The 27,979-nt window shown below is 39.7% G+C and overlaps 3 protein-coding genes across 3 annotated transcripts; all 3 read left to right on the top strand.

Annotated features, from left to right (window-relative positions):
- Window positions 1-8: 8 nt before the first annotated feature.
- On the top strand, window positions 9-5,231 carry LOC307073173 (extracellular calcium-sensing receptor-like; the record flags this gene model as incomplete). The annotated part of the gene is made up of 10 exons (XM_079732876.1): window positions 9-78; window positions 1,786-1,939; window positions 2,046-2,340; window positions 2,472-2,558; window positions 2,671-2,940; window positions 3,094-3,294; window positions 3,406-3,684; window positions 3,771-3,998; window positions 4,086-4,209; window positions 4,318-5,231. The coding sequence occupies 10 exons, from the start codon at window positions 9-11 to the stop codon at window positions 5,229-5,231; spliced, it is 2,622 nt and encodes an 873-aa protein (XP_079589002.1).
- A 3,373-nt stretch (window positions 5,232-8,604) lies between these two features.
- LOC307073172 (extracellular calcium-sensing receptor-like) lies at window positions 8,605-11,927 on the top strand (the record flags this gene model as incomplete). Its single annotated transcript, XM_079732875.1, has 9 exons — window positions 8,605-8,615; window positions 8,715-9,009; window positions 9,153-9,239; window positions 9,349-9,537; window positions 9,765-9,971; window positions 10,081-10,359; window positions 10,484-10,711; window positions 10,801-10,954; window positions 11,014-11,927. 9 exons carry the CDS (start codon window positions 8,605-8,607, stop codon window positions 11,925-11,927), a joined length of 2,364 nt encoding a protein of 787 aa, XP_079589001.1.
- A 3,710-nt stretch (window positions 11,928-15,637) lies between these two features.
- Window positions 15,638-27,421, top strand: LOC307073171 (extracellular calcium-sensing receptor-like; the record flags this gene model as incomplete). The annotated part of the gene is made up of 9 exons (XM_079732874.1): window positions 15,638-15,898; window positions 23,299-23,385; window positions 23,503-23,772; window positions 23,901-24,107; window positions 24,253-24,531; window positions 24,757-24,984; window positions 25,083-25,206; window positions 25,302-26,198; window positions 27,081-27,421. The coding sequence occupies 9 exons, from the start codon at window positions 15,638-15,640 to the stop codon at window positions 27,419-27,421; spliced, it is 2,694 nt and encodes an 897-aa protein (XP_079589000.1).
- Window positions 27,422-27,979: the final 558 nt, after the last annotated feature.

Raw genomic sequence — 27,979 nt, 5'->3', positions numbered from 1 at the left:
GAAAAATCATGGATTTAGAAACCGAGTGTAATGCCAGGCAAATGGTCAAAGATGTTGATTTCTTTGATGGCGAAGACCGTAGCGTGGGAAAGACACAATTCATATGTGTTCATGCTGCAAAGAAATGGGTTTATGCATCCATCATATTTTACATTTAGAACAGCTAATATAAAGTAAAAAAACTCAAGGAGCCTGATGTACCCAAGCACAGCCCAGAAACATATTGTTGAGCCTAATGCACATTCTAGAATGATTTCCCCCTTCTACTAGTCATTCTGGTGGTCAGGCCCAAACCATTTCATGACATTATTCACATCAGAATTGGTGACCCTAACAATAGCAGATGCTCTGTGCTTGAAGAACACTATGGCTGTTACAATATTCAAACAGACTCCTCCAACTGAGAATACAGCCAAAACAACTGTCTCAGTATCTCCTGCATGGAGAGAAACTCAACAGGCTTAGGAAGACATAAGTAATTATCTTTATTGGCCCAGAACTCACAGGGACAAGGTAAAGATTATCATGAATAAAATGTGTTAAGGTACGGCCACACTGAACGCGTTATGCGCGTAAGATTACGTGTGTAACGCTCCTAACCTGACACTTGATCATTGTGTGTCACAAAAATGGTTCAACGCGCCTGAAGCATTGCTTATTTCTCCATTGGCACATGGTACACAGTCATAGCAGCAAACCACAGAAGAACCTTGAATTCCTGGTGGACTCTTGTCACTGCATAGGAACAGAGACAGCTTCTGCACACAGCCAAACAAGTAACTCCTGTCTGTGCAGGAGTAAACAGCTTTAAACACAATGTTTGTGACCTGTGTGTACATTTAGGCTGGTCTAAATACACCGGGTTGCAAGTTTATGTCCTAGGTGTTCCTAGAAATACATTTCTCATGAAATAAGATAACTTCTTTGATGTACATATGTCCATGTGTTTAACATGCTCGTTATGGTGCAGTGTGTAGAATTTAGTGGCTTCTAGTGGAGAGCATGCAAATTGCAACCATCTGAATAAAATAATAGAACAATTTATATTTATAATTTAAAATGAATGTAATAAAATATTAATCAGTAGATTATATTAACTTTTTGCTTTGATTCCCTTGTTATTTCATAGTAATGCTTCCATTTACGTTTTGTGTTAATTTGTGATAATCAAATTGCAGCGTTGCTGACATTGTCTTGTCACTTTTTCCCACTGGCCATGGAGGAAGTGTTTGCACTGTTTCCTCAGCCACTGCATGTCAATTTATCTATTGTTTTAGCAGTTGCTATGAGGTGGTCTTGGACAATCTGGTGGACATATCACAAATGACAAATGTTTGTGACATTTACCGCTCAAAAAATCGATTTGAGTTATTGCTTTAGTTTGAATCACTTAGGGAATGTAGCTAAGAATTGCTAATGCAAAGTTACAATGATGGATAATGATGTTTAATGACTGAGGTGTGTCTGTAAACATGATATTGTTCGTTTGAACGCGGTATCATTACGACAGGGCAATAATAGATTTACTTTGCTGTTATTATCTCAATAGTCAAGGGACGCCCAATAAATGTCTGCCACTCCTTAAAAAATATTATTCAAAAATATTTAAATAGGCAAAGGGGATGGCATTTGAATTTTTATAAAGTTCAGTGTCTGAGAAATAACGTAGTCGGAGAAAGGTAGGGTCAGATAGGAGGGAAGTCATGGAAGCTCATAAAGAATCACACCTGCTCATATGTGTATGTTTGGTTGTGTTCTCTTTCTCTTCCCTTATGTCTTCAACAGTTCCCTTCTATTGTACATTACAGAGAAATTTTAATCTGAATGGAATGCACAAGTTTGGGGATGTAATTTTGGGAGGAATCTTTGAGATTCATTTTTTCACTGCATTTTCTGAACTTTATTTTACTTCAGAGCCGAATGATCCCATCTGCCATGGGTGAGTCCGTCTAAGATGGTGTTGATCAAGGCTAATAACCATCCACTGACATGGAATACTTTTGCTAATACACAGCTTTTGTATTATTACTATTATTGTTTTTCAGCTTTGATGTTCTAGGTTTCAGACAAGCCCAAACAATGGCCTTTGCTGTTGATGAAATTAACAGAAACTCCAATCTGCTTCCTAACATATCGCTGGGATACAGTCTTTATGATAGCTGCAGCGATCTAGGGATCTCATTCCGTGCAGCTCTATCTATGACCAGTGGCAGAGGAGAGCCGTTTCAATTAAATGAGAGCTGTTACGGTTATCCTCCTGTGTTGGGTATTGTGGGAGATTCTTCCTCAACTCGTACTATTGCCATTTCTAGTATCCTAAGCTTGTACAGTCTACCAATGGTAAGTCATATTAGAGAAAAGCATATGGTTGAGGATCGTCATTACCTTTTCAATTATTAATTGGAAATAATCAACATTAAGGTCAAATTACAAGTGTTGGCCTTGACAATAAGTATATCTTTGCCTTTTAGGTCAGTTATTTTGCCACTTGTTCCTGTCTGAGTGACAGGAGGCAGTTCCCATCATTTTTCAGAACTATTCCAAGTGACGCATTTCAGGTAGTTTAATTACCACAGGAACATTATTTGTCTGCATTGATGAAATTTAAATAAATTATTGAAACAAATATCCTCCTAAATGTTAAAACAAATATTTTTCTTGCTGTACCAGGTGCGAGCTATGCTCCAGATTCTGAGGAGGTTTGGCTGGACTTGGGTTGGCCTACTGATCAGTGATGATGACTACGGTCACCACACTGCCCATTCATTCCAGTCAGACCTTGCCCACTCTGGTGGAGGCTGTCTGGCTTATCTAGAGGTTCTGCCCTGGGGAAACGATGTGTCTGAAATACAGAGGATTGTCGGCATAATGAAGAAATCCACATCCCGGGTGGTTACTGTTTTTGCACATCAAAGCAACATGCTTAATCTCATGGAAGAGGTTTGTTATTTGTTGAATAGGAGTCTAGAATGTTTTTGGATGAAAATCCTGTTAACATATTTTTTAAGGTTCAAAGTGAAGGCTAAATTATGATTCAGTAGATAACATTAATGGATTCAGCACTTAAAATATTTTAAGCATTCCAATCCACAGGTGGTAAGGCAGAATGTTACAGGCCTACAGTGGATGGCCAGTGAAGCCTGGTCTACAGCCATTGTTCTTCAGACCCCCAGCTACATGCCTTTTCTTGCAGGCACTCTGGGCATTGCCATCCGCCGGGGGGAGATACCAGGACTCAGGGAATTCCTACTGAGAATACGCCCTGACAATGACACACGCCAGGACAACAATTTAGTGCGGATTTCACATGACATACCGATTCAGAATCACAAGAAAATATCTTGAAGGAACACATATGTGATATTCATGTTTGCTAATCACCTTATTTATGAATTCCTTCATTAGGTCAAGCAGTTTTGGGAGCACATATTTCAGTGCAAGTTTGTATACCCTGGCTTGGAATTTGAAGGCCAGACTCAAGAAAGACTGTGTACAGGGAATGAGGTTTTAAGGAATATAGAGAATGAATTCCTGGATCTTTCTAACCTCAGGCCAGAATACAATGTGTACAAGGCAGTTTATGCCCTGGCACATGCCCTACATGACCTTCTGCAGTATGCTCCAGGAAGTGGGCTATTCAAAGGTCAAAGCTCAGCCAGTTTACAGGGACTAGATTCATGGCAGGTCTGTTTTCAGGCTCATTCAAGTATAAAATTAAAAAAAAACATTCCTGTTTTTAACGTTAAACCATTTTTCCACCTACCATACAGCTTTTACATCATTTGCAAAGAGTCAATTTCACAACGGATTTTGGTGATCAAGTGTCATTTGATGAGAATGGTGATGCTTTACCCATCTATGATGTGATGAACTGGAGGTGGCTCCCAGATGGAGGTACAGAGGTTACAAATGTGGGAGAGGTTAAAGAAATTACCTCCAAAATCGATAATCTCATTCTTGAGGAAGACAAAATATTTTGGAATTTTGAATCTAAAAAGGTCTTCTTAAACGTTACCTATTGTCCATGATATCATACATTTAAATGTAAATTATTTTTAAATGCAATCAACTTGTTACCCCCTTAGCCTCCAAAGTCAGTGTGTAGTGAGAGCTGTCCCCCAGGTACCCGGATGGCCAGGAAGAAGGGAGAACCTGTCTGCTGCTTTGACTGCATTCCTTGTTCAGAAGGAATGGTTAGCAATGAGACAGGTTTGTTTGCAATACAAATTTTTGTGCACTGCACATCTATTTTGCATATATTGACAAATGCAACAACCAACCATTTGAATACATTTAATAATTACTCTTGTTTGTTAGATTCAACAGAATGTACCAGCTGTCTTGAGGATTTTTGGTCCAACTCCAAACGTGATCATTGTGAACCAAAAAGCATGGAATTTCTTTCTTATACGGAACCCCTGGGAATCTCCCTGACCACTGCCTCATTATTTGGAGCACTTTTATGCACTTTTGTTTTGGGAATCTTCACCTATCATCGTACAACGCCAGTTGTCAGGGCCAACAACTCAGAGCTTAGCTTCCTCATTCTGCTGTCACTCAAATTATGCTTCTTGTGCTCATTACTTTTCATTGGTCACCCAAGGCTGTCGACTTGTCAGTTGAGGCATGCAGCGTTTGGGATCAGCTTTGTGCTTTGTGTCTCGTGTATCCTGGTGAAGACCATGGTTGTTCTGGCGGTATTTAAGGCCTCCAAACCAGGTGGTGGTGGTATTCTGAAGTGGTTTGGGGTAATGCAACAGAGAGGGACTGTTTTATTTCTTACTTTAATACAAGCAGCAATTTGCACAACCTGGCTTGTGTCTTCCTCACCAACTCCTCATAAAAACACACAGTACCACAATGACAAGATAATAGTTGAGTGTGAAATGGGGTCGACAGTTGGATTTGGATTATTACTAAGCTATATTGGTTTACTGGCCATTCTCAGTTTCTTGCTTGCTTTCTTGGCACGGAATCTACCAGATAACTTCAACGAGGCCAAGTTTATCACCTTCAGCATGTTGGTCTTCTGTGCTGTTTGGATAGCCTTCATCCCAGCTTACATCAACTCTCCTGGAAAATATGCAGATGCTGTAGAGGTATTTGCTATTCTAGCTTCTAGTTTTGGGCTGTTACTGGCACTATTTGGACCAAAGTGCTACATAATTATCCTTAAGCCTGAGAAAAACACAAAACAAGCTTTAATGGGACGAGGCACACCAAGATCATGAAAATGTGGTTACCTGGTTATCTTTTTAAAGGAATATATTTAGTCAGTAGGTAGAATTTACACAAAACCTACTCCATAATCAGTTTTTTCTAAATTAATGATTGTGGTTGCTAAGCAAGCCAGACTATTGTTATCATGTGTCTTAATATTATAGATTTATTATTATTTTTCTTTTGCCTAATTATCTGTAATTATCTGCCCCTAGAGTTTGAGGCATAAAAACAAAACCAATTTCAAAAAATGTGTGGATATCAGTGTAGTGCACGTCTCCTTTTAGACTAAGAACAATGCAAACCTTTTTAAAATATGTTTATAATATTTTTGGTTTATATTGAAACCGAATGATTCGAAAACATGTCAAATTAAATAGGCATATGAAGTCCGAAAGTAAGGAGCTCTCCAAAAGGTTTGTAGTCCTATGACACAGGGGTTGCTATTGCTCTTCGTCAAACCTGATCGGCTACACTCCCTGCCACGTTTTATCGCAATTTCTGAAACTTGATATCTGGGCATTATTTGACATGCTGAATATTTCATGAAGGACCCATCAGGTCTGCGAGATAGAGTGAGCTGTACCTTGAAAGTTTTAGAGACCTTGAAAGTATCATTAAAAATGACCTGTAAACCCAAATGACCCAAAATCTGGAACACATACTCATTATTGCCCAACCTTGGTATTATTTAATTTAATTAGCAGCCATTAATTAATGGAAAATTCCATTTCAGAGTAACCCAGGAAATAATAACTTTATGAGCCCATTAGAGACACCACCCTTAAGTATTGTGGAACTTTTGAGTCGATAGTTATAAAAAAATTATGCCTTGAGGAAAAAACACTGACTTCAAACATTCTGACGGTAAACAGCTCAGAATTCTCAAAGTTGGTACATGTAAAGAAACCGTGCATAAGCAGGTCTCCAAAAAGTATAGTCTTTCTTTGGTGACACGACGCACCCAAACTCGGAATCATACAAAAAAAAATCATACATAAAATATTGCGCACAAGATGAGTTGGCTCATGCAACCACACACATTTTCTTCAAAAAATGCATATGTGGCGACATGTCTAGTTTAAAATTCTATTTTAAAATCTTTACAGATCCATAATAAGAACAGCAGTTATTTGCTGAAATGATAAGTTTGACCAACATCTGTTGACAGAAAAAATAAATCTTGTTTTCAACATCTTGATGACAGTTCTTATTGTTCTCCATATTTTGAAAGCCTAATTTTCCTACGTTTCTTTGGATTGGTATGAGCCCCAATATCCAAGCCCCCATTTTCCATCCGCTTCTCCTTCACTCTGCATATCAATAGAACATTGAAAACAAATCAATTGCACTGAGCTGCCAGAACTCATTTTTATCAAAATGTTTGTATTTGATACAATTAATGTCAAATACAAACGGATATATATATAAGCCAAATACTGATTACACTTTGTTTGGTAGTATTGTCACCCAACTTGGGGACTCTATGACCAAGAACGGACTCAGAAGGGCTCCCGAGGAAACCCCTTGAACCCAGCAGTGTTAACAGACAGCCACCTCCCAGCACTAGCCCTTTAACCGATGACAGTACAATTCATTGGTAGTGCCCAGCGGAGGAAGCACAGCGTAGTGCAAGAGCAGCAGCTTACAGCTAGCACAGCAGTCCAAGGCCCCGTGCTCCGAGAAGGAGCTGGTGAATATGCCCTGTCATCTTGGTGGAGGGTGTCCCTACATAGGGCTGTTCCAGGACCTCAGTTGAGCTTTCAACAGGGTCAGGCCTCCTCCCAGACCGTCCAGAAGCCATGCAATGGCCAGACCCAGCAACACCTACGTCAGTCAAGGCACCAGGCCTCCAGTCTCAGAGATGGAGGGGGAGGGCGGTTGGCTTGTCAGGCTGGGAAGTTGTTGGGACAGTGGGAGTTTGGGGTTTATTTTGCTAGGTATGGTATCCTTTTCAGGGTTAAGTTTATAGTATTTTTATGCTTTTTTTGGAGAGGGGTATTCGAAGTATGTGTTGTTGATGGCTGGTTTAAACTGCTATACTTGGGCCAAGTCAGACTGATTAGACTCTCTGGCTGGGTGAGGCTCCACACCTGTAGTTTTTGAGGCAATCAAGGCACACAGGATAAATTGCATATTTCCACACACACTCAGGACGATAGATATGAAATGTAAGTATTCAACACCTGCTATGCATGCAACAAACCTTCCAGCTCTGCAATAAACCATTTTTTCGACAACATCTACCTGTGGCTTGGTGACAGAAAAAAAAAGCAAAGGTGTAAAGCCACCTAGGTAGACAGCCGGGTCAATTTATACAATATCCAAAAAGGTATGTGGCCCAAATAAAACAATTCAAGAATTCCTCATCCTTATCAACAAAAGCCTATGTGATAGAGATGAGGCAACTCCTATATAGTCCTAGTATAACTGTTAAAACACACTCTCCGATAGATGCTGACTCTTATGTGTCTGGAATCCCCTTCCAAACCAAACAAAATAACAATGAAAGATAATCTACTTCCTGTGTCCAATACATGTGTCAAGGGTGTTCACAAGAATGCTTTTAAAATGTGTGAACATTTTTGCAGATCTATATACACTGGGTGAACCATTTATAGCTAGACGTGACAAGATATAAATTACTCATTACCTACCCTGTAGTTGGTAACTGAGTAGCTCTAGATTTATAGACTCTTTAAAAAATGTATATCATTAAAAAAACAATACACAGCAAAAAAAACAATTAGCCTGTTTTAGTGCAGAAAAAGAACATGAAATGGAATTATACAAGATAAAGATAAAAGCCTTTCAGATTTTAAATTCAGGGCGCTTTTTAATTTTCGGATGTTAAGAATTGTTATAATAATTATGTTTATTATTTAGTCATAGTATCGTGATGCTGTATAATTCCCACCCCAAAATGCCTGCCGTGTAGTGATAGGCTCAGTAAAAAAATAAAATAAAAATAAGGGGAGGGCATTTGAGTGTTTATAAAGTTGTGTTCTAGAAAATCATTTGTTTGAGAAAGGTGGGTTCAGATTGGAGGGCAGTCATGAGAGCTCATAATGAATCACACTTGTTCATATGTGTATGTTTGTTTGTGTTCTCTTTCTCTTCCCATATGTCTTCAACAGGACCCTTCAATTGTACATCCAAGAGAAAATTGAATCGAGATGGAATGCATAAGTTTGGGGATGTTATTCTAGGAGGGATCTTTCCGATAAACTATTACACTGCATCTTCTGAACAGTATTTTACTTCAGAGCCAAAAGATCCAATCTGTTATGGGTGAGTATATTGAGGATTGTTGATTAAGGCATTTTAACTGTTAAAAATTGTTTAACAATGTTGTTTATATACTGTTTATTTTTTAATGATCCCATGTGCCATGGGTGAGTCTGTCTAGGGTGGTGTTGGTCAAGGCTATTTACTATCCGATGACATGTTATACTTTGCTTATAAACTGATTTTGTTTTATTATTATTTGTCAGCTTTGATATTCAAGGTTTCAGACAGGCCCAGACCATGGCCTTTGCTGTGGATGAAATTAACAGAAACTCCAAACTGCTCCCTAATATATCGTTGGGATACAGTCTATATGATAGCTGTGTCAAACTAGGGATCTCATTCCGTGCAGCTCTGTCTATGACCAGTGGCAGAGGAGAGCCATTTCAATTAAATGAGAGCTGTTACGGGTATCCTCCACTGTTGGGTATTGTGGGAGAATCTACCTCAACGCATACTATTGCCATTTCTAGCATCCTAAGCTTGTACAGTCTACCAATGGTAAGTCAAATTTTTGAGAAAGCTTCTGGTTGATGATGTCACAACCTGTTCAATTATGAATCTGAAATATTCAATATGGTTTAAAATATGTTTGAAATTATAAGTATGGGCCATGACAATAAATTATATCTTTGCATTCAAAGGTCAGTTATTTTGCCACATGTTCTTGTCTGAGTGACAGGAGGCAGTTCCCATCATTCTTTAGAACTATTCCAAGTGACGCATTTCAGGTAGTTTTAATTACCACTGGAACATTATTTGTCTACATGTAATGCTACTGAAATGAATGTGTCTCCTAAATGTTTCGAAACTTTATTTTTCCAAAAATTGTTGAACCAGGTGCGAGCTATGCTCCAGATTCTGAGGAGGTTTGGCTGGACCTGGGTTGGTCTTGTGATCAGTGATGACGACTACGGTCACCACACCGCCCATTCATTCCAGTCAGACCTGGCCAAGTCTGGTGGAGGCTGTCTGGCTTATATAGAGGTTCTGCCCTGGGGGCATGATGTTGCTGAAATACAGAAGATTGTCGGCAGAATAAAGAAATCCACATCCCGTGTGATTACTGTTTTTGCACATACAAGTAACATGCTTGATCTCATGGAAGAGGTTATTGATTTAGTTATAGATAGTTATAGGAATCTAGTGCAGATTTTTCAATGCTAGTATAAAATTAGGGAAAAAACTCCAAAAATATATATAGATAAATAGATATATCTTGTTAATGGATATACTTTGTACAATCTAATCAACAGGTTGTAAAACAAAATGTGACCGGCCTACAATGGATTGCCAGTGAGGCCTGGAGTACAGCTAAAGTGCTCCATATTCCAGGCTACATGCATTTTCTTGCAGGCACTCTGGGTATTGCCATCCGCCGAGGGGAGATACCAGGACTCAGGGACTTCCTATTGACCATACGCCCCGACACTGACACACTCAGCACCCAGGACAACACCTTAGTGCGGGTTTCACCTAAGTCTTTTATCTGCCTTGTAGAAATAAATGTGATCTCAAGGCTGCTTATGTTTGCTCATTAGTCCCCCTTATTTATGAATTCCCATTCATTAGGTGAAGCAGTTTTGGGAGCAAATATTTCGGTGTAAATTTGTATCTGGTTGGATGGAGATGGAAGGTCAGACTCAAGAACGACTTTGTACAGGGAATGAGGTTCTAAGGAATAAAGAGACTGAATTCTTGGATCTGTCTAACCTCAGGCCAGAGTATAATGTGTACAAAGCTGTATATGCCCTGGCACATGCCCTACATGAACATCTGCAGTGTGTTCCAGGGAGTGGGCCTTTCAAAGGGCAAAGCTGTGCCCGTTTGCAGGGACTAGAGCCATGGCAGGTCTGTTTTTTATTGAATTCCATTATATTATTTATTTTCCTGTGATTTATTCAAATGTAGATTTCTGAGCTCAATAGTGAAATACTGATGTTTTCACTCTTTATACTTCTTTCCTGCCCTTTAGCTAGTGTATTATTTGCAAAAAGTCAATTTCACTACAGATTTTGGGGATCAGGTGTCATTTGATGAGAATGGTGATGTTTTACCAATCTATGATGTGATGAACTGGAGGTGGCTCCCAGACGGAAGCACAGAGGTTACCAATGTGGGAGACGTTAAAGAAATGGCTGCAAAAGTCATTGATCTTAACCTTGATGAAGACAAAATCTTTTGGAATTTTGAATCAAAAAAGGTCTGCTTTCAAACTATTAATTGCCAGTAATATGTTTCACACATCATAATAGGAATTAGGTTTTAATGTAATCAACTTGTTCCCCTTAGCCTCCCAGGTCAGTGTGTAGTGAGAGTTGTACCCCAGGCACCCGCATGGCCAGGAAGAAGGGTGAACCTGTCTGCTGCTTCGACTGCATCCCTTGTTCAGATGGAAAAATAAGCAACGGGACAGATTTGTTTGCAATATATATATTTATAAACTGTACATCTTTTTGAAAAAGCCCTGACAAAAAGTATGAATAACTTCTGATTGTTTGTTAGATTCAACCGAATGTACAAGCTGCCCAGAGGATTTTTGGTCCAACATCCAGCGGGATCAATGTGTCCCCAAAAGCAAGGAATTTCTTTCCTATGTGGAACCCCTGGGAATCTCCTTTACAACAGCATCATTATTTGGAGCACTCTTATGCACCATTGTTTTGGGAATCTTCACCCGGCATCGGACCACACCAGTGGTTAGGGCCAACAATTCAGAGCTTAGCTTCCTCATTCTGCTGTCACTCAAATTATGCTTTTTGTGCTCCTTGTTTTTCATTGGTCAACCAAGGCTGTGGACTTGCCAGTTGAGGCATGCAGCATTTGGGATCAGCTTTGTTCTATGTGTTTCATGTATCCTGGTGAAGACCATGGTAGTTCTGGCAGTATTCAAGGCCTCCAAACCAGGTGGTGACAGTAGTCTGAAGTGGTTTGGGGTAATGCAACAGAGAGGGACTGTTGTATTTCTGACTTTAATACAAGCAGCAGTTTGTATAACCTGGCTTGTATCTTCCTCACCAGCTCCTCATGAAAACACAGAGTACTACAGCGACAGGATAGTAGTTGAGTGTCTCGTGGGGTCCACAGTAGGATTTGGAGTATTACTGGGCTATATTGGCTTACTGGCTATTCTCAGTTTCCTGCTTGCATTCTTGGCACGAAATCTACCAGATAACTTCAATGAGGCCAAGTTTATCACCTTCAGCACGCTGGTCTTCTGTGCTGTTTGGATAGCCTTTATCCCAGCTTATATTAACTCCCCTGGTAAATATGCAGATGCTGTAGAGGTATTTGCCATTCTAGCTTCCAGTTTTGTGCTGTTACTGGCCCTATTTGGACCAAAGTGTTACATTATTCTGCTTAAGCCTGAGAAAAACACAAAAAAAGCTTTAATGGGACGAGGCTCACCAAGATCATAGAAACAGTGCATTGATTTGTCATGGTTGTTTTTAATAAATTCATTGAGTCAGTGAGATGTATAGAATTTAGACAACATTGCCTGCATTTTATAATAGCTTAATATCCTCGATCAAATTGTAGCAATTTTAAATGTAAATCATATAATTTGTCCAACATATATATACACAACATTAATATTGTGAATGAATAAATACACATTTTATTTGGTTTTAATGGCTCTTTTTTCTCATAGGACAATGCAATAATACTTGACGTTTCATTACAGATAGGTTCGATAGAATATCTCAATAATGTTCTGCAAACTCACGCTAACTTAAGCGAATCTAACCCTATTGGCCTTGGCCTACCTGCATGTGAGAACAAAATGCTTTTCTCGCATCAAGTTTTATGAACAATAAAGTCCAAACGAACAGTAAAAACTACATAAACTGGCCGCAATGTGAATATGCTGCAAATTCCAATAATAATCAAGCCAGTGAAAAGACAAATGAAATACTCAACCTATATAGTCTAGTGAAGACGAGTTTGTGCTCTGTCCATGCACCAAAATATTCAATGTATTAAGAGGATTCAATTATACTGGAGTTTTACTTTTTAATTCAAGCGTTAAAAAGCGGAACTAATGACTGTTCGCGAATGAGGGGGATTATGATAAGTGGGTGTCTTGGTGGCGTTAGATTCCCTGTTCAATAACTAAAATAGGCAATAACCCTTTCCATAGAAAGTTGATAACCAAAAATAAACTGTTGCGATACACCTTCATGTTATCAAAAACTACATTCACATTCCGCAACTCAAGTAAACATTGGCTGGCACTGACTGCTATCGAGATGAAGTCAATACATATAACAGATAGTGACAAAAATAGGTCTATGATTGAATCTACCAATATGATGCATTAAGAACACTGTTAAGAAATGTGGTGACTATGAAAAAGAAAGCTGAATATGATTGGTTAAACGTATGTATCCGCTGGCGAGCGGCATCAAACAATCAACCTCAAATGAATGTTGCTATAGGGGAGCATTGTTAATTTACAGACTTCAATGAATTGTTATTTTACTGTGTGAAAAATTGCGTTCAATTTAAAAGAACCATGCAACACAAGTCTAGATTCAGTGCTCTCTATCACCACAGACATTGCAGCTAATTAAAGTTAATTCATATAATGTCCTTATGATGTTGAGAATTGTAATGTACTTATGTCTATTATTCTGTCACGACTCAGAGCGGGAATCAATTACAGATCAAAAAGGATTTATTCCCAAACAGTCCAGCAGGCAAATCAGATTCCAGGTACAGGCAGGGTTCGTAAACTGGCAGGCAGGCACAGATACAGACGGACTGGTACGGGCAAGAGATCCAAAACCGATAGGCAGAAGACTTCGTCCAAAACAGGCAGGGTTCAAAACCGGGAAGAAGAGTAAACTATAACTTCTCTTTAAAGAGCTTCACGCTAGTCTCACTCACGTGGCAGTCAGGTAGCAAACAGTACATACCGTGACGATCTGACAAAGTGAAAAGAAAGGGCAGTGTTTAAATACTCCACCAATCAATACCCAATGAGAGACAGGTGAACAGAGAAAATGGAGGGAAACAAACAAAGGCTCAAAGTTGCTCAAATAAGGACATGGGTGTTACTCCGGGCACATGACCAACACATGGCTACAAACATAGACAAAGTCCAGAATTATCACACTCCAACATATAGGGGGAGACAAAAACAAAAACAATGTCTGTATGTCTCTAGATATGACATGTAAGTATTCAACACCTGCTATGCATGTGTTACCGGTGCCAGATCTAGGGGAATCTGGGCAGGTACAAGGCCCACAGACTGGTTTGCGCTGTGGGTAATACAAAGTGGAGAACAACAGTTTTCAATCTTGCTCAAGCAATCAGCAGTTTATTAACTCATTTCTGAGTCAAATACTTTAGAATATAACATATATAAATATAATATAATAATAAAAACAATAAAAAACCAATACATCAATAATTGTCCATATCATAAATAAATAGCAGCATATATACAAATAAATGGCAGTATAAATATCACATCTCAACCGCTTTCACCCAACCGCACACCAACCAACGACACCAACGGCTTCTGCCAGCTCACCAGCGACAACCGCTAGCAACTACATTCAAAACACTTCACACTTTCAAACACAACACAGCTCCCCAAACACAACATGAACAAACGCACCGCCCATAGGACTGCATGATAGATTAACCACAGGTCAATGGAATATAATAAGACATACTTGTGGGTAATACGAAGTGGAGAACAACAGTTGTCAATCTTGCTCAAGCAATCAACGGGTTATTAACTTGAGCTACGTCTCCATGGCAACCCACTACGGCAACAGTGCACAGTGCCATCTAAAGGCATGAAAATAAATACAATAGCGGTTAATATTAACCACTATTGCAATTAACCACTAAAACCACAAAATGGGTGGGGGGAACTATTTTATGACACAAGCCATTTTCGATACCCGTTACACATGCAACAAACCTTCCAACTCTGCAAAAAAACTGTTTTTCGACAACATCTACCTGTGGCTTGGTGACAGAAAAAAAGCAAAGGTGTAAAGCCACCTAGGTAGACAGCCGGGTCAATTTATACAATATCCAAAAAAGGTATGTGGCCCAAATAAAACAATTCAAGAATTCCTCATCCTTATCAACAAAAGCCTCTGTGATAGAGATGAGGCAGCTCCTATATAGACTTATGTAACTGTTTATACAGACTCTCCCATAGATGCTGACTCTTAAGGGCGACGTAATTTACTGCTTCAGTACATTTTATGTGTCTGGAATCCCCTCCCCAACCAAACAAAATAACAATGAAAGATAATCTACTTCCTGTGTCCAATACATTTGTCATGGGTGTTCAGAAGAATGCTTTTAAAATGTGTGATTTTGGCAGATCTATTTACACTGGGTGGCCTGTTGATATCTAGATGTGACAAGATATAAATTATTCATTACCTACACTGTGGAAGGTAACTGAGTAGCTCTATATATAGAGAGACTCTTTAAAAATACACAAAAAAAATTGCCTGTTTTAGTGCAGAAAAACAACATGAAATAAAACTATATGGATGGAAACTATTTTGGATGTTTAGAATTGTTATAATAATTATGTATATTATTTAGTCATAGTATTGTGATGCAGTATAATTCCCACCCCAAAATGTCTGCCTTGTCGTGATAGGCTCAGTAAAAATAAAAAATAAAATAAGGGGAGGGCATTTGACTTTTAAAAGACATAAAGTTGTGTTCTAGAAAATCATTTGTTTGAGAAAGGTGGGTTCAGATTGGAGGGCAGTCATGAGAGCTCATAATGAATCACATTTGTTCATATGTGTATGTTTGTTTGTGTTCTCTTTCTCTTCCCATATGTCTTTAACAGGACCCTTCAATTGTACATCCCAGAGAAAATTGAATCTGGATGGAATGCATAAATTTGGGGATGTTATTCTAGGAGGGATCTTTGCTATAAACTATTACACTGCATCTTCTGAACTGTATTTTACTTCAGAGCCGAATGATCCCATATGCCATGGGTGAGTCTGTCTAGGATGGTGTTGATCAAGGGTATTTACTATCCAACGACATGTAATACTTTTGCTAATACACTGATTTTGTTTTATTATTATTTTTCAGCTTTGATATTCGAGGTTTCAGACAGGCCCAGACCATGGCCTTTGCTGTTGATGAAATTAACAGAAACTCCAAACTGCTTCCTAATATATTGTTGGGATACAGTCTATATGATAGCTGTGTCAAACTAGGGATCTCATTCCGTGCAGCTCTGTCTATGACCAGTGGCAGAGGACAGCCGTTTCAATTAAATGAGAGCTGTTACGGGTATCCTCCTGTTTTGGGTATTGTGGGAGATTCTTCCTCAACGCGTACTATTGCCATTTCTAGTATCCTAAGCCTGTACAGTCTACCAATGGTAAGTCAAATTTTAGAAAAAGCTTCTTGTTGATGATTGTCATTACCTGTTCAATTATGAATCTGAAATATTCAACATGAAGGGTTAAAAATATTTTAGAAATTACAAATATGGGCCATGACAATAAATGCTGTCTTTGCTTTCAAAGGTCAGTTATTTTGCCACATGTTCCTGTCTGAGTGACAGGAGGCAGTTCCCATCATTCTTTAGAACTATTCCAAGTGACGCATTTCAGGTAGTTTGATTACCACATGAACATTATTTGTCTACATGTAATGTTACTGAAATATATGTTTCCCCTAAATATTCCAAAAAATATTTCTCAAAAAATTGTTGAACCAGGTGCGAGCTATGCTCCAGATTCTGAGGAGGTTTGGCTGGACCTGGGTTGGTCTTGTGATCAGTGATGACGACTACGGTCGCCACACGGCCCATTCATTCCAGTCAGGCCTGGCCAAGTCTGGTGGAGGCTGTCTGGCTTATTTAGAGGTACTGCCCTGGGGACACAATGTTGCTGAAATACAGAGGATTGTCGGCAGAATGAAGAAATCCACATCCCGTGTGGTTATTGTTTTTGCACATCCAAGCAACATGCTTGATCTCATGGAAGAGGTTAGTGATTTAGTTATAGATAGTTATAGGAATCTAGTGCTGATTTTTCAATGCTAGAATAAAAGCAGGGAAAAACTTTAATGTTTCTGTAGATGCAAAAAATGTATATATATATTTTGTTATTGTATATACTTTGTACAATCTAATCAACAGGTAGTAAAACAAAATGTGACCGGCCTACAATGGATTGCCAGTGAAGCCTGGAGTACAGCTAAAGTGCTCCATATTCCACGCTACATGCATTTTCTTGCAGGCACTCTGGGTATTGCCATCCGCCGAGGGGCGATACCAGGACTCAGGGAATTCCTATTGACCATACGCCCCGACACTGACACACTCAGCAGCCAGGACAACACCTTAGTGCGGGTTTCACCTAACAGACTGAGGGCCCTATCTTGCATCCGGCGCAATTTACTTTCTCACTGGCGCATGTGTCGTTGCTAGCTTGCAACTGGTGCAGAGCGTTCTTTTCCCTCCTGCGCCACGCGTCGGTAAATTAGGGAATGATCTTGCGCCCCGAGGGACGGTTCGGCGAAAGGAGGAGGGGTGTTCTGGCGCAAACGTTCCCTGTTGCTATTTTGCAGTTTCAGAAATCACTTGCGCCACAAACCAGGAAATACCTGGTTTAAAGTCAGTGGCGCGTTGTTCAGATGCTATTTTAAGGGCGCATGCATAATGTTGCTTGTGCACCTCGCGCATACACTTTGCTTCTCTCATCTACCTAGCCACACATTCTTGGTAAATTATTTGGGAAAGGACAGCTGAAACAGCGGTAATAAGTTGTACTTTTAAATCAATGCATCTGCAAACACCGTACAGCAAACACATATTTTCTTGACACAGACATCGTGTACATGCCCATAACTTTTAGGATTGATGAGTATTTGATCGTGAGAAAACATTGTTTTACCGCGAGTAAGGGTTAAAAAGAATGAATAAATGTGGGCGCGCGTGTGTGCATGTGTAAAATTATTAATGAATGCGGGCGCGCGTGTGGGCGTCCATCTGTTTAAACACACGCAAACTAAACACGAAACGCATAAAACAATCCACGGCAATGTATATTAACGGGGGGACACATGCATATTAGGAACACAAGTCGATGACGATAATGCATACAATACTGATAAGAAACAATGTTTATAATGTATTGCGTATACCATTAAATAGAACCACAGTTACCGCATATCATATGTGTGTTAAGTTTTCTTTGCCGAAATTTATTTGAGGACTCAGTATTTCCGAAGTTGTGGAAGAAAACCTTATTCCATGTGTGAATTAGGTCATATTATTTGGCCATAAACTGAGCCATTTGAAGTTTGAAATCCATGTGCATCAGTCTCATCGGAGACTGCAGAGGCGCTGTCAAAATATCAACTCGTCAGATTCAAATGCGCTCATGGCTCTTAAAGGGGATGGGAGCTGGCACTCTCATTGGTTTATTGCACGTTACACCCAAACCACACCTACGGGTAATTAGGCTACTTCAGATCAACCCTTTTTAGATTTGCGCCGGGCGCAAGAGTAATTTTTGCGCCGGTAAACTAGCGACATCGCCATAGAACCGCCAACAAAGCTACTTGCGCTTGGCGCTTCTCACTTGCGTTTCAGACCGTTAAAATAGGGCCCTGAGTCATTTATCTGCCTTGTAGAAGTAATCAATATAAATGTGATCTCATGGCTGCTTATGTTTGCTCATTAGTCCCCCTTATTTATGAATCCCCCATCATTAGGTGAAGCAGTTTTGGGAGCACATATTTCGGTGTAAATTTGGATCTGCTGGAATGGAGGTGGAAGGTCAGACTCAAGAACGACTTTGTACAGGGAATGAGGTTCTAAGGAATATAGAGACTGAATTCTTGGATCTGTCTAACCTCAGGCCAGAGTATAATGTGTACAAAGCTGTATATGCGCTGGCACATGCACTACATGGAAATCTGCAGTGTGTTCCAGGGAGTGGGCCTTTCAAAGGGCAAAGCTGTGCCCGTTTGCAGGGACTAGAGCCATGGCAGGTCTGTTTTCTATTAAATTCCATTACATTATTTTTTTTCCTGTGATTTATTAAAATGTTGATTTCTGAGCTCAACAGTGCAATATTGATGTTTTCTCTCTTTACACTTCTTTCCTGCCATTCAGCTTGTATATTATTTGCAAAGAGTCAATTTCACTACAGATTTTGGTGATCAAGTATCATTTGATGAGAATGGGGATGTTTTACCAATCTATGATGTGATGAACTGGAGGTGGCTCCCAGACGGAAGCACAGAGGTTACCAATGTGGGAGACGTTAAAGAAATGGCTGCAAAAGTCATTGATCTTAACCTTGATGAAGACAAAATCTTTTGGAATTTTGAATCAAAAAAGGTCTGCTTTCAAACTATTAATTGCCAGTAATATGTTTCACACATCATAATAGGAATTAGGTTTTAATGTAATCAACTTGTTCCCCCTTAGCCTCCCAGGTCAGTGTGTAGTGAAAGTTGTACCCCAGGCACCCGCATGGCCAGGAAGAAGGGTGAACCTGTCTGCTGCTTCGACTGCATCCCTTGTTCAGATGGAAAAATAAGCAACGGGACAGGTTTGTTTGCAATATATATATTTATAAACTGTACATCTTTTTGAAAAAGCCCTGACAAAAAGTATGAATAACTTCTGATTGTTTGTTAGATTCAACCGAATGTACAAGCTGCCCAGAGGATTTTTGGTCCAACTTCCAGCGGGATCAATGTGTCCCCAAAAGCAAGGAATTTCTTTCCTATGTGGAACCCTTGGGAATCTCCTTTACAACAGCATCATTATTTGGAGCACTCTTATGCACCATTGTTTTGGGAATCTTCACCCGGCATCGGACCACACCAGTGGTTAGGGCCAACAATTCAGAGCTTAGCTTCCTCATTCTGCTGTCACTCAAATTATGCTTTTTGTGCTCCTTGTTTTTCATTGGTAAACCAAGGCTTTGGACTTGCCAGTTGAGGCATGCAGCATTTGGGATCAGCTTTGTTCTATGTGTTTCGTGTATCCTGGTGAAGACCATGGTAGTTCTGGCAGTATTCAAGGCCTCCAAACCAGGTGGTGACAGTAGTCTGAAGTGGTTTGGGGTAATGCAACAGAGAGGGACTGTTGTATTTCTGACTTTAATACAAGCAGCAGTTTGTATAACCTGGCTTGTGTCTTCCTCACCAGCTCCTCATGAAAACACAGAGTACTACAGTGACAGGATAGTAGTTGAGTGTGTAGTGGGGTCCACAGTAGGATTTGGAGTATTACTGGGCTATATTGGCTTACTGGCTATTCTCAGTTTCCTGCTTGCATTCTTGGCACGAAATCTACCAGATAACTTCAATGAGGCCAAGTTTATCACCTTCAGCACGCTGGTCTTCTGTGCTGTTTGGATTGCCTTTATTCCCGCTTATATTAACTCCCCTGGTAAATATGCAGATGCTGTAGAGGTATTTGCCATTCTAGCTTCTAGTTTTGCGCTGTTACTGGCCCTATTTGGACCAAAGTGTTACATTATTCTCCTTAAGCCTGAGAAAAACACAAAAAAAGCTTTAATGGGACGAGGCACACAAAGATCATAGAAACAGTGCTTTGATTTGTCTTGGTTGTTTTTAATAAATTCATTGGGTCAGTGAGATGTATAGAATTTAGACAACATTGCCTGCATTTTATGATAACTTAATATTCCTTGATCAAGTTGTAACAATTTTAAAGGTAAATCAAATAGTTTGTCCAACATATATTCTGAATAAATAAATACACATTTTATTTGGTTTTAATGGCTTTTTTTTCTAAGAATATGCAATAATACTTGATGTTTCATTACAGAAAGGTAAGATAGAATATCTCAAAAATGTTCTGCAAACTCCCGCTAACTTAAGGGAATCTCACCCTTTTCGCCTTGGCCTACCTACATGTGAAAACAAAGTGCTTTTCTCGCATCACGTTTTATCAACAATTAAGTCCACACGACCGTTAAAAACTGTTTAAATAGGCCGCAATGTGAATATGCGGCATATTCCAATATTAAGTGTGCCAGTGAAAAGACGAATGAAACAAACTCAACCTATATAGTCTAGTGAAGACGAGTTTGTGGTCTGTCCTTTCACCAAAATATTCAATGTATTAAGAGGATTAAATTATACTGGAGGATTACTTTTTAATCCAAGCGTTAAAAAGTGGAGCTAATGACTGTTCGCGAATGAGGGGGATTATGAGTGTGAAAAAAAAAGTGGATTTGTTGGTGGTGTCAGTTTCCCTGTTAAATAACTAAAATAGGTTATCACCCTTTCCATAGAAAGTTGACATCCAAAAACAAACTATCGATACACCTTCATGCTATCAAAAACAACCGATATTCACATTCCTCATTTCAAGTAAACATTGGCTTATAGCACTGACTGCTATCGAGAATAAAGATCAATACATATAACAGATAGCGATAATTATAGGTCTAGGATTGACGTTTACCAATATGATGCAGTAAGAACACTGTTAAGAAATGTAAATAGGCTGTTACCTCCGCCATGTCCTACAACTTGTACAGTAGCCAGGGTGACTGTGACAAATAAAGCTGAATATGATTGGTTAAATGTACACATCCGGTGGCGAGCACCATGAAGAAATCTACCTCAAATGAATGTCGCCGTTTGGCAAAACGGAAATTGAATTGTTAGTTTACAGACTTTGATGAATTGTTATTTTAAAGGAGACATATTATGGTGTTTTCCCAACAATTAAACATAGTATATCAGTTCCAGAAAACATGTTATTTTAGCTGTTTGCTGGAAATAGCTTTTAGGGAAAAAAATCTAGCCTACCGCTCTTCCCCTCTTTTTCAGTCCCTTCAGAATGCGCTGTTTCTGGTGTATGTAGCTTTAATTCAAATTAGCTGATGCCCATTGAACAATGAGTTTTAAGAGTGAAGCACAGCATGGAGGAGAAGAGATTGTTGCCATAACATAATATAATATAATAATAATAATAATAATATATAGGTATTTATATAATATTATATCTAATATCACGGCCTAAAGCTATGTGCGCCTCGGATGATATTATGAATCATAAAGACTGCATCTGACATCTCTGGTACTTCCACAACAACAACAAGACACGTAGTGGGGGTTATCTCGGCCATGGTTGAGAAGAATTGAGGGAAAAGGGACTTTGGCATTGACTCTCTGAAGTCCATATTGAACCGCGGCATGGAGGAGAAAGGGATTGTAATCCCGGAGCTGAGCTGCCGAAATGCCGCTGATCTCCCCCCGCTGGAGCTGCCGGACTGCCGCCAGAGCTTCAGCGGCAGTCCGGCAGCTCTGCCGGAATCCCTGCCAGACAGTCACATGGCAAACTGACTAATTAGATATCTATTTTTATGTGGAATATCCCTGCTTCTGAAATGTGCGAACAACTCCGCCCAATGCTCGTCCGCTGGTCTACAAAATCTTAGCTATTCTCGGATTGGAGGGGGCTGGGGAATTGGGAGGTAATATTCAAATGTGCCCCCTTCCTACGTAGGAGGGGGCGCCGAAACTGACAAACGAGCCTGAAACAGGCTCGTTTGGTAACTGTAGGCGGGGTACTTTCAGAAATGCATATCAAGTTTGTATGGGTCTGTGAGCACCAGAGACCCAAATCCCAGGAAAAGTGATGTTTTCATAATATGTCCCCTTTATTGTTGTTTGAAAAATCGCAAAAGAAAAATTGCATTCAATTTAAAAGAACCATCCAATGCAAGTCTAGATTCAGTGCTCTCTATCACCACAGACAATGCAGCTAATTATAGTTAATTCATATAATATCCTATTCATGTTGAGAATTATTATGTAAATAATGTATATTATTCTGTCATTTGTGCTGTTCGTATCGTAATGCAATTCAGTTCCATCCCCTAATGTCTGCCTAGTTTTGATAGGCTGAACAATAAAAAATAAATAAAAAACTGGCAAAGGGGATGGCATTTATAAAGCTGTGTTTGAGAAAGGTCGGTTCAGAATAGAGGGCAGTCATGAGAGCTCATAGAGAATCACACTTGCTCGTATGTGTTGGTTTGTTTCTGTTCTCTTTCTCTTCCCATACGTCTTCAACAGGTCCCTTCTCTTGTACATCCCAGAGACAATTTAATCTGAATGGAATGCACAAATTTGGGGATGTTATTCTAGGAGGGATCTTTAAAATGAACTTTTACACAAAATCTTCTGAATTATATTTTACTTCAGAGCCAAAAGATCCAATCTGTTATGGGTGAGTATATCGAGGAGTGTTGAAGATATTTTATCAGTTAAAAATTGTATGTGTAACAATGTTGTTTATATATTTATTTATTTTTCTTTTTTTAAGCTTTGCCCCTGAAGCGTTCAGACGGGCCCAGACTATGGCCTTTGCTGTTAATGAAATTAACAGAAACTCCAAACTGCTTCCTAATATATCTTTAGGATACCATCTTCATAATAGCTGTGGCAACCTAGGGATCTCATTACGTGCAGCTCTGTCTATGACCAGTGGCAGAGGAGAGCCGTTTCAATTAAATGAGAACTGTAACGGGAATCCTCCTGTGCTAGGAATTGTGGGAGATACTTCCTCAACACGTACAATCGCTATTTCTAGCATATTAAGCTTGTACAGAGTACCAATGGTAAGTTGTCAACCATTTTCCAATGAGAGAAGGCTTCTGGTTGATGATTGCCTTTACTTTTAAAATGACTCAAATAGACAAGACCAAATAAATTCTATTTAAATTCAGGCAGATGGATCATAACAAATATTTCTGTCTTTACATTGGACAGGTGAGTTATTTTGCAACATGCTCCTGTCTGAGTAACAGGAGGCTGTTCCCATCATTCTTTAGAACTATTCCAAGTGATGCCTTTCAGGTAGAGTGTTTTCCATACCCCCTGAATGATTTAAGTGCTCATAAAGCATCATATATATTCTGCATGCATGTCATGGCTTTGCAGATGTTCCACAAGCTATTAATTTCGTTCTACCAGGTACGAGCTATTCTCCAAATTCTCAGGCGGTTTAACTGGACTTGGTTTGGCCTGTTAATCAGTGATGACGACTACGGACTACATGCTGCCCGATCTTTCCAGTCAGGCCTGGCCCAGTCTGGGGCAGGCTGTCTGGCTTATCTAGAGGTTCTGCCTTGGGGAAGAGATGAAAAGGAGCTGCAGAGGATCGTTGGGATAATGAAGAAATCCACATCCCGTGTGGTTATTGTTTTCTCACCTCAAAGTGACATGCTTAAACTCATGGAAGAGGTTAGTTTGTTATGAGAAGGAATGTAGGGACATTTTTCGCAAAATTTGAATTTAAAAGCATAAATATGTTAGAGTAGATACAATACTGGAGGTAACACTTGATATTTTTTATACATTCCGATCCACAGGTGGTTAGGCAGAATGTTACAGGCCTACAGTGGATTGCCAGTGAAGCCTGGACTACAGCAATTGTTCTTCAGACCCCCAGCTACATGCCTTTTCTTGCAGGCACTCTGGGAATTGCCATCCGCCGGGGAGAGATACCTGGACTGAGGGAATACCTACTGCGAATACGCCCTGACAATGACACACTCAGCAGCCAGGACAACAACTTAGTGCGGGTTTCACCTAACACATCGATTCAGAATCGCAAGCAAATACCTTGTAGGAATACTTTTCAATGTATATGTGACCTATACATGAACTTGATACTGATGTTTGCTTATGAATCTCCCTTATTCACGATTTCCCCTTCATTAGGTAAAGCAGTTTTGGGAGCACGTATTTCAGTGCAAGTTTGTAACCCCTGGCATGGAGTTTGAAGGGCAGACTCAAGAAAGACTATGTACAGGGAATGAGAGTCTAAGGAATATAGACACTGAATTCCTGGATCTGTCTAACCTCAGGTCAGAGTACAATGTGTACAAGGCAGTATATGCCCTGGCACATGCCCTACATGACATTCTGCAATGTGTTCCAGGGAGGGGGCCTTTCCAAGGTCAAAGTTGTGCCAGTTTACAGGGACTAGAGCCATGGCAGGTATGTTTTCAATAAAATTCCATTATATTCAGTTTCTTTTCTGTGATTTATTGTGTTTATTTTTATTATTATTATTATTATTATTATTATTATTATTATTATTATTATTATTTATCACTACTATATTGTTATTATTTATATCATTGTTTATTATGATGTCGATTTGAGAGCATAAATCTCCAATGTCAATTTTCTCACTCTTTACTCTTCTTTCCTGCCATCCAGCTTGTATATCAATTGCAAAGGGTCAATTTCACTACAAATTTTGGTGATCAAGTGTCATTTGATGAGAGTGGGGATGCTTTACCAATCTACGATGTGATTAACTGGATGTGGCACTCAGATGGAAGCACAGAAGTTAAAAATGTGGGTGAGGTCAATGAATTGGCTTCAAAAATCGATAATCTTAATCTTGACGAAGACAAAATCTTTTGGAATTTCCATCCTAAGAAGGTCTGCTTACAATCAACATATTGCCCTTGACATGTTTATTTATCATGACATTAAAATGGGAAAAATGTTTGAATGCAGTGACATTGTTCCCCTTTTAGCCTCCCAAGTCAGTGTGTAGTGAGAGCTGTCCCCCTGGTACCCGCATGGCCAGGAAGAAGGGTGAACCTGTCTGCTGCTTCGACTGCATTGCTTGTTCAGAAGGAGAAATAAGCAATAAAAAAGGTTTGTTTGATATAAATATATTTCTACAATGCACATCTATTGTACATATATTGTCAAACTCAACGGCTAAACAATAACTTCATGTTGTTTGTTAGACTCAACAAAATGTATCAGATGTCCAGAGGAGTTTTGGTCCAACCGCCAACGTGATCACTGTGTACCAAAAAGCATGGAGTTTCTTTCCTATATTGAACCCCTGGGCATCTCCTTGACCACTGCTTCATTATCTGGAACGCTTTTATGCACTATTGTTTTTGGAATCTTCACTTATCATCGTACAACGCCAGTTGTTAGGGCAAACAACTCAGAGCTTAGCTTCCTCATTCTGCTGTCACTCAAACTGTGCTTCTTGTGCTCCTTGCTTTTTATTGGTCACCCAAGGCTGTCAACTTGTCAGTTGAGGCAAGCAGCCTTTGGGATCAGCTTTGTGCTGTGTGTCTCGTGTATCCTGGTGAAGACCATGGTTGTTCTAGCGGTGTTCAAGGCATCCAAACCAGGAGGTGGCGGTAGTCTGAAGTGGTTTGGGGCAATGCAACAGAGAGGGACTGTTGTATTTCTGACTTTAATACAAGCAGCAATATGTACAACCTGGCTTATGTCGTCCTCACCAACTCCTCATAAAAACACACAGTACTACAAAGACAAGATAATAGTCGAGTGTGTAATTGGGTCAACAGTTGGATTTGGAGTTTTACTAGGCTATATTGGCTTACTGGCCATTCTCAGTTTCTTACTTGCTTTCTTGGCCCGGAATCTACCAGATAACTTCAATGAGGCCAAGTTTATCACCTTCAGCATGTTGGTCTTCTGTGCTGTTTGGATAGCATTCATCCCAGCTTATATCAACTCCCCTGGAAAATATGCAGATGCTGTAGAGGTATTTGCCATTCTAGCTTCCAGTTTTGGGCTGTTACTTGCCCTATTTGGACCAAAATGTTACATTATTATCCTGAAGCCTGAGAAAAACACAAAAAAAGCTTTAATGGGACGAGGCACACCAATGTCATAAAATCATGGTTATTTGGAAATCTTTTTGAAAGAAAAGATTTAGTCAGAGTAGAATTACTACATTACCAACTTTCTGTAATGTCTTCATTTTAAATTGTAGTTTGAAATCATTACAGACATATAATTAGAACAGTAGTTATTTTGTAGATCTGTAGGATTAGTTTGACCAACATTTATGCGAAAAGAGAGAATAAATCTTGTTTTCAACATTGTCACCACTTATTTTTTACCAGATTATGCAAGCCTACTTTTTCTTTACATTTCTTTAGAGACTGATATACTAGCCCCCAGGTTGAATGCTTCTCTCTCCTTTACTCCTGTGCATATCAATTGAACACTTTAAACAAATGAACAGCACTGAGCTGTGGCAGCTGATGGTATTTGAGGTCTAATTAAAATATGGCATCTGAGGCGCACACACAAAGTAAACTTTGAAAATCGTTGGAGCTGCTGGAGAAATACATTTGTTAAAATATTCTTCTGAAACCTCCATTTTGCCACTCTCAAATTAGTTTCTCTACGAGTCCAGACGAATAGCTCCTTAACAAAATAGTAAACCCTACGTAACTCCACCCCTCCATTTGTTGGTCCTCAGCAAAGGCACAGTTTAGTCTCCCTCCAGTAGTTCAGCTATAGCTTTGTCAAACTTCGGATCCGAGCTTATGGCTATAGTTTTGGAAAATATTCTTAATTTACTTGAAAAATGTGGGTACAATAGCCAAATAATATAATTTTATTTGATACAATTCAGTCACATATTTGCTAAACACAACTTTTGATAACACTCGGTTTGGTAATACGTTATGTCACCCAACGTTGGGCATCTATGACCCAGAAAGGCTCTCTGGGAAAATACTGAAATACAGCAGTCAACCAGCTACCTCCCAGCAACAGCCAGTTGCTGGTGGTGGCTAGAAGCCCTTGGATCCATCCCACAGAGGCCCAGTCCCAGCCCCACTTCTGCCAGCAAGCACAGCAGCTCAAGGCCCTATGCTCTGAAAAGGGGTCTGAGGAATATGCCCTGTCATCCTGGTGGAGGATGGCGCTACTGAGGGCTGTTCTGGGCCCTCCGTGGAGCTACCACCAGGGCCCAGCTGTCAAACGTCCTCCCAGCCCATCCAGAAAACCCTGCAATGGCCAGCCCCTCCGCCAGCCAATTCAGCCACCGAGGCCTCCAGTCTCAGAGATGGAAGGGGAGGGGGGTTGAATGGTCAGACTGGGGAGTTAGTGTTGATTTTTTTAATTTAGGTAAAAAAGTAACAAAAAAAAGAAAAAAAAAAAGGTAACACTGTTAAGAGTCTGATTGTTTCTGTTAGTTATGGAACCCTGTTTAAGTTCAGTTTATAGTATTTAATTAATTTTTGGAGGGGGGTATGTTGAGTTTGTTTAGCTGATGGCGGGTTAAACAGCTTCATCTGACCTGAGACAGACTAATTAGACTCTGGTGATGGGTGAGGTTGCCCACATGTGGTGCTTTTGGCAAACAAGGCACACAGGATAAACCATCCATTACCACATACACTCATGAACAACAGTGTCTCTCATGCGAGACGTGGCAAACATTGACAAGGTTAGTGTATATTTACGTTCGTTTTGGATCTGACATTCCTACAAATCTCTATGTTCATCACAAAATGATGACAAGGTGACTATCTTGAACATAAAAATCCCACGATGCATTCTGATAAACAAGATGTTGGTCGAGAATAGGAAAATGAACTACATTTCTGGGTAATTTTTCGGGTCGCTGTAGTATTTTGGTAAT

This window comes from Pollachius pollachius (assembly GCF_949987615.1).
Source record: "Pollachius pollachius genome assembly, chromosome: 3".
NCBI classification, from domain to species: domain Eukaryota; kingdom Metazoa; phylum Chordata; class Actinopteri; order Gadiformes; family Gadidae; genus Pollachius; species Pollachius pollachius.
The sequence above is the reverse complement of the archived record's forward strand: the minus strand, read 5'-3'. Positions and strand labels throughout refer to the sequence as shown.